The sequence below is a fragment of the Hypanus sabinus genome, chromosome 30 (genome assembly GCF_030144855.1).
Source record: "Hypanus sabinus isolate sHypSab1 chromosome 30, sHypSab1.hap1, whole genome shotgun sequence".
NCBI classification, from domain to species: Eukaryota; Metazoa; Chordata; class Chondrichthyes; order Myliobatiformes; family Dasyatidae; genus Hypanus; species Hypanus sabinus.
Window position 1 is genome coordinate 37,699,657 of NC_082735.1, and position 7,822 is coordinate 37,707,478.

Genomic DNA, 7,822 nt, shown 5'->3' on the forward strand with positions numbered 1-7,822 from the left:
AGATGTGTTTGCAGTATCACAACAAAACACTTGTGTAATTGTTTAATCAGCTGCTACACGCTACAACATGACATGTCGCTGTCTCAATGGGAACCAACATTAGTAAACAATGACCAACAGCATCACATGTGCCCTTGAATGATTGATATTAACATATCAGCTGACAGCGTCAGTCGAGGGAAGACAGTCTCTGTCCCCGCCAAACGTGTGAAATCTGAGGAGCAAAACCTCTTGTTTGGGTGGATGCTGCGCGATGTGTTACCCTGTTACAAGTCAGTACTATCAAATAACAGACAGTACACCATATGCAATTAAATGATTAACATTTATAATTCTTAATTTGACTAAAGGGTTAGTAAAGAAACAAAAAGAAAGGGGCCCATTTTAATGAAACAGTCCAATGTGCACGTTGGAGCTCACAGGTTCCCTTCCACTGGTCCTCCATCGATTTTCCCAGCCTTGGTCAACTCCCGGCCCCACTCCAAGTCCACTCCTTTCGGGTGTCTACGACCTCTTCTTTCTGTTATCTTCTCTCTCCATCTTCCACCGAACAAAAGACTCAGATCACCTCGTTGTCAGGCACACAAGAGAAACACTCCATTCATTGGACGGCTGACATTCCAAAGCCCCTGTTATCTCTTGTCATAACCCAAACACTGCTTCTACAGAAAAACCATGACATTAGCTGTGAAACCTTTCTCGGGGGGGGGGGGAGGGGGGAGTGTTACACTATCTCCCCCCCACCACCCCACCAAATTTAGCCATGTCCTCATAACATTGAGATAATTTGCCAACACGGGGGTAAAAGGCCATTCGGGCGCCTTGGCCATGTTATCACCACCTCTATCTTAGATGGATCCGTAACTACTCCAACTCCTGAGACTATGTGCCCAACACAGCTGACAGACATTTTGCAGAACTGGCACTTGTCCAGGGAAAGTTTTAACCCTTCAGCCTTCAGGTGGCCCAGCATCTTCGGTAGCCTCGCTTCCTGTTCCTCCAAGGTAATCCAACACAATGAGATAATCCAGATACACCAATACCTCAAGCAAGTTCATATCCCCCACCATTTTCTCCATACACGTCAGAAGAGTGCAGGGGTTCCCGATGTGCCCTGGGGCATCTTTTCAAACTGAAAGAATTGCAGTGGACAAATAAATGCTATCTTCTCTCTGTCAGCCTCACTCATGGGGATCTGGTCATATCCACTCCTCAAGTCCAGCACACTGAACCAAACTGCACCACTCAGACAGGCCAGCGCGTCTTCAATCCTCAGGAACGTATACTGGTCAGGGACAGTACACCTGTTCAAAGTATTATAGTGCACACACATCCATACCTTCCCATTTTTCTTTCTGGCCACCACTATTGGAAACGCACAGCAGCTTCTGCATTCAGTGACGATCCCAGCTTCCTTCAACTTACACAAATATCTTCCACCTCTGCAGGGGCCAGTCGCCTTGACCTCTGTCTGAACGGTCACCTGGATAGTGTGACGAGTGCTCTTGGAACAACCCACATCAAACTCATCAGTGGAAAAGACTCCTTCCAGCTGAAACATCTTCTCTACCAGCCTCCTCTTCCAACCCACAGGTACCACGGAGTCCACAAAATTGAATGACTCAGCAGTCAACTTTCTCCCTGGCTTGTCTCACCAGGACGCTAGACATTACTGCACCAGGGGCATCCCCCACTTGAAGGTGACCCCCCTCTTCATAGTGTTCCTGGAAACACTGCCAACCTGTTCCCCTGTACAACCGAGGGCTTCTGCAGTTCAGGGGTCACCAGTACCCCAGTAGGTAATTCCAACTTCTCCTTGTGGTCTTCCGGAGTGACCACTAAGAGGGCCTTGTTCAGGCATCCTGGGAAATTTGGGGGTCCCCATCACTCTTGCTATTTCCTCAAGCCATAACACAATTGGCTTTGACTGGATGAAATCACACAGTCCCTCGTCTGAACTCGGTATCCAGCAGAATGCAGCCACGCTCTTCCTCAAAAGCAGCTTGAAACTCCGGGTGAACGGATAATGTTCACAGAAAGCTCTCTCCAGCTTTCTCCTTGCAGGCCCCCATGAGCCTCCTCACAAGCAGAGTGTTGGTCGCCACCAGAACTGAAACACCGCCATTCTCAACAGGCTCCGGACAAACCAGCGCTAATGTATCAAGGACCTCAGCCACTCCAAAATTGGCCTCTGAAAACTCCAGCTTCACTGACGAATGACCATCGTATGGATAATTACCAGCACTAAGAGCCCAGATCTCTAATGCACTGAGTGGCGTCAATGCTAAATGTGTCAGATACCGGGTGTAAAACAAATGGTACAGCAACTTGATCTGCGACCCTTTGTTGAGTATCCAATCAGCAAATAACTAATCTTTAGCATAAATACTCTCTATCTGTAGCACTACACTGGAGCTTGGCCTCACTAAGCTTTCAGGAATAGGGTCTTTTGCTTTTTTGGGTTCCTTGGTATATTTCCGGGAACATGTCCCCCAGAGACACCAGGCATTCCCTCACTGGGTCTCCTCTAAGTTTCTTGACGTTTCTCCCTGCTTGGGTACTTGGGAACTCACTATCCAAAGAATTTCCTGTCATTTACACTTCCCCTTCTCCTGACACATGTTCTGAAACCCCATCATGAGCTCCATTGGGCTGTCGTGCCAAACGCATTTTCCAATGCTCGCACGAAAGCGACACAGTGGCAAGGGGGTACTGGGATTTCACAGCTCTCACAATGTCAGCAGCCCGCCCTCTCCAACTCTTAACCAATCTCTGTCTCTTAGCGTCATTTAACAACTGAGAGGTCTGCTCTGCCCAAGTCTCATACTCCTCTTCCCCCTCGGGAGTGGACGCAACTCCAGAAAATATTCTTGGCTTCCGATAACTAGGACCTTCTGCCTGGTCACTGGGCCATTTATTCGCCAGAGAGGCAAGGGCCGATACCAACTCAGGACTCTCACTCTTCTCTGGGGGGCAGGGACTGATTAGACATTCCAAATCCAACCACTCCTTCCCCTCGCTCCTCAGAAACGAGAGGACCCTATCTGCAAGCTGATAGATTGGAAAATTATGTTCAATGGAACACTGCCTACCTCAGCACTGGCCTTTAAAGGGTAAAACGTGTCAGCCAATGTTGAACTAACTCATAGCCCCTTGACACCATCCTGCCATTCAGTTTGCCAAGGTAGATTTATAGCTCATCCACAGCTGGCCGTCGTTGGCCCAAATTAATTGAATTAACTAAAATCTATTGAACTTCATTTTGAAAAATTCAATGCACAATTTGACCATTCTGAAGAAGATTATTTAATTTTGAAAATTTGGTAGCATACTCAAACTTTACAGCATTTTGGAGCATTTAATTTTGAAAATTTTGTAGCATACTCAAATTTGACAGCATTCTGAAGGCCTTTACTGACAGATTTCAAGTCCATTTACTGTGAAGGGGTGCTTCATGTTCAAATTTTAAGATGCTCCCCAGAGGAAATGTTTGCTTCTTAACCTATGAAATCCTTTGTCCATTTTTAGATAACTCAGTGAATCATTCCTTACTCAGTCAGATCCAAGATAGTGCACGTTTGGCCTGTCTAACTAGATCTTTTTAGCCCCAGTGTCAGTCTAATGAATAACTTGGAAGGCTCCGTGATTCATTCCAGAACAGAACTGATTGCCACCTCGGTGCTAGTCAGTGCTCTGTAGATTGTTCCAAGTGTCCAGGCAGGGATTTAGATTCTAGAGAAAGAAAATAATACAGCATTGCCTCTCATTTAGCTTAAAGCTGATCTGCTGTGTGTGATACAAAATAACTATTCACCACCTGGGCTCAGGGCTATAACATAACCCCTCTGGTTAGACACCAGATGGCCAAAGGACCCCTGCAACCAAAACCCACTGTGAGCTTGCACAGAAGACAGGAGTAAAGGAAATTGGATGGAAATGAAACGCCACAAATTAAGATCGCTCTATGATTGGAGGACCTCTCACACAGAACAATCAGCACCAAGACTACAGTTACACCCAAGACTAACTAACAGCTGCTGAATTTTGATTTCAATTTTTTTTTCCTGGAAATGCATTGGACGTGTTGGTGGCTTACGCAAGTGATACTTCACTGTATATTTTGATGTATGTGTGATAAATAAATCTGAATCTGATCTGAAGCACGCATAAAAATGTTAACTGCACTCTCAATCAGAATCAGATTTAATATCACTGGTATACGTCTTGACATATATTGTTTTGCGGCAGCAGTACGAACAATACACGCGTCTATAAATTACAATAAGAAATTGTTTAATATATTGAATAAGTAGTGCAAAGAGACAGAGCAATGAAAAGAGGGATGTCCTGTGAGATAGTGGTCCTTAATGATGAATGTCACCTTTCTGAGGCATTGCCATTTGAAGATGTCCTCAATGGTGGAGAAACTGGCACCTATGGTGGAGCTGGCTAAGTTTGCAAACCTTTTGCAGATTTCTCTTGACAGATATACTATATATGCTTAATTATTCTGTTGATCTGTGACTGTTGAGGTGGAGAACAGATTTCCAACAGATAGTTTCTCTAGATACTTGTAGTATAATCTCAATGCCATTCAGCATGGAATCCATGTTCAAGTGAGTTGTGTTTAATAGTCACAATTCATTTAGAGACAATTAGTACCGGTGAAATTAACCGAACCACAAGTTAGATAGTAAAAGTTAAGGCAACTTTTAAGTGCTGCTGTTGGTTGTCTTTTAAGTATTGACCAAACACTTCTAGTCCAAAACTCCCCACAATTTACTAACTTCAGAATCTCACATACAGCCCAGTCAATATGCAAAATAAACACAGCACTTGCCTAAAAGCAGCAGGGTTAACCAACTGCTTGCAAAGCAGCCATGTGGATTAGTAAACTCCACCCCTTTCAATATGAACAGGTTACAATTTTTGAAGTCTTCCAAGCCAAATTCTTACTTTTGATATTTATGACTGCAGTGTTGGTGTCAGGTGGCACGTTCCTCAGTAGTTCTGTCTAATTGGAAGCATTATATCAAATCAAGCCCGTTTTAAAAATCAAGGGTCTAATTCAAACACACCCATCAAAAATCCCCTATTACTCTTATGTCCACAATTTCTCTCACTATTCAAATCAGATATTCCCATCAGTGTTCCTCTGCCAAAATGAAACCAAAATGGTACATTGATCACCTATTTCCAATCCTAGTTCTCACCCCTTGATCTCTCCTCCTCTGTCTCTATCCTTTGCTTCTGGCCAGTGAATTGAACTGCTTCAGTTATATACAACATATGTCAAGAGGGAGAGTTACTGGGGAGTTTCAGTACATGCAGTGTGGAATAGAGCAGGAGCTGACAACATGCTCAGATACACACTCCAACTGGCTTCATCGTCACTGGAGAAGTTGCTCTAGTATGAGACAGATAATCCCTGGGGGCAATGACAAAGAGATAAAGAAACAATTGACTCTAATCCCAAATCAAGTCTTGTAATTGTATTACTAGGAGCAAATTTAAACTCATCACAGTACCAGATTAGGCAGGTGTATTGATCCTACAGTAAGTGCATCTGCCTCACAGTTCCTGTGACCTGGCTTTGATTCAGACCACTGGTGTTTGCAGCTTCTCCAAATACAAAGTTACTCCTAATAAAGGTGACTGGTGGAAGAATCAGAGAGATATTGATGGGTACATGAGAGAATAGGTTCTAGGCAAATAAATGGGTTGTAATGTTGTTCATTGCCCAGACTCACTCCTTGGGCAAAATAGCCTTATGTCAAAAGATAAAATAAGCTTTTCAAATGTTACAAGTGTTGAGGCAAATCCTAAGCTTTGATGGAAACTTCACATTAAAGCATCAGAAGTCAACAAGACACACAAAAACAACACAAGGAAAAGGTTGAACTTCTGCAAGCCCTTTAACTTCTTAGCGAACATCCAGCTGATTATAACCAGTGTAAACCACAAAGACACAACGGGTGTTCAGCAACGTTAACAGTCAATCTATCAGGAGGGACATCTCATAATCAGCAATGCATTTTAATGCATAAAGAGTAAATAACAAAACTATTTTTTTCTCTGGAAATAATGCTTGAAAGACCAGGAATACTTCAATGAGTTAGACCATACCATGGTCATTCACTTACTTGTCATACTCTTGGTTGTCCCGGTCACAGCGACCATCTTTGTGCTTCACCCAATCTTTCCCATGCTTGCAAGTGGTCAGTGAAATAATATCCTTTCCATTGTGGATATGGTGTAAGGCATTTCTGGTATCCGAGCCAATTCCGGTCAAGTACCTTTTTCCTTTGAAGACCAACAGGTACTTCCTCCGAGGTGGAACATTGTTGTAGCGAAGCCAGCCTTTCTCTCCGCCCTTCTGGGGATGCTCTCTTGAAAACAAGGGGATGGAGACATCGAAGTGAGGCCTGTAACTCTCCATGTAAAAGCTTGCCTTGGCCACCATGGCCTGGCCAATATCAAAACCTAAGTCCTCTGTGTAGTCAGGCCAAGTTCCCGAGTATAGGTTAAATATCAAGTGATTCCTTCCGTTATTCCACAAAGGAGAACTCTGGATTTTGGCATCGACATTGTGAATATATTGCAAGGAAAGCTGATCCCGATCTAAAGTATCTATACCCATGACAAATAAGCAGGCTTGCTGTGGGTCCGGTGTGTAATACCTGGACTCTTGAATGGAGGAAAGAATTTTTTGGTAACTTTCAGAAACTTTATCCGTTTTGGACTGGGGGTAGATGTATACCCTGAAGCCTCGTTTCTCGCACAGAGACAGGTCAAAACAAGTCTCCATCCGACACCTGCTGTCCTTGTAGACGTTTGCCCTCGTCTGCCTCTTGATCTTTGGAGATTCCCGCAACCCGACATCCACCTCGTCTCCTCCAGGCTGCTCCACAAAACTTTTGAGCGTCGCCTCATCGTCCCAAACCGGCCACCTCCTCGCCGTCACCAGCTCCTCTTTCTGCCTGCGTGCCAGTATCTTCAGCTGCCGGATCTGCGCTCCCCCGAAGTAAAATAGCAAGAACCAACAGGCGCAGAACGCGGTCAGAATGTATTTCTTCCTGGCCTGCATGTGTCCGGGACCATTCGCTCTCCTCGGGATGCTGAGAAGGTTGCAGGGGCTGGCACCAGGGAAGCCGACCTCAAACGCTTCCAGACCCCGGCGCTATCAGAAGAGGCATCCCCCCGATTCCCAAGCAAGGGCAGATGTTCAGCAGCGTTAGCCCAGCCTGGCATTGGGCAGCCGAGGACATCTGGTGTAACTGCCCGCTTGTGGCTGCTGCTGGAGGCGGAGGAGGGGTGGGGGTGCTTATTAGGGGAGAAAGATGCTGCTGCAGACTCCGGCTGGGGGTTGCCGAATGTCGGTACTCTGTGGCTGCACGATCAAACAGCGAGGAGCGCTATCTCCCTGAAGCTGGGGCCGGGATAAAGTGCTGTTGAGCCAGGATAGGGTGCGGGAGGGACTCCCTACCGGGACGTGTCCATATCGCTGATACTCAGGTGTAACCGTGTCCAAACATTCCATTTCCGAACCTTGGCTCCACCAACATTCCAACCAAGACACGCCTCTGTCCCTATGCGTCTAGTCCATTGGCCAGCCCGCTCGACTTTCCTCACCTTCGCATTGGACGACCTATTCCCCCGTTTCTCCTATGTCGGCTACTGATTGGTCAGATCAGCAGTCTATTGGTTACTGATGTCCCGCCTCCTATTGAGGACGATTGGTTGAATCGGAAACGGAGCCCGTCCTCTTACTCTATGTCGGGACGTGTTGAGCGTCAGGTGTGAAAAAATCAATTAAGGGTTA

The 7,822-nt window shown here is 45.6% G+C and overlaps 1 protein-coding gene across 1 annotated transcript in view; it reads right to left on the reverse strand.

Annotated features, from left to right (window-relative positions):
• The window catches only part of LOC132383580 (exostosin-1-like), a 321,695-nt gene extending 314,097 nt beyond the window's left edge, over positions 1 to 7,598 (reverse strand). The window contains exon 1 of the mRNA XM_059954726.1: positions 6,144 to 7,598. Within this exon, the coding sequence (XP_059810709.1) occupies positions 6,144 to 7,087 (944 nt within the window). The 5' untranslated portion in view covers positions 7,088 to 7,598. The remainder of the gene's footprint in view (positions 1 to 6,143) is intronic.
• Between the last annotated feature and the right edge of the window lie 224 nt (positions 7,599 to 7,822).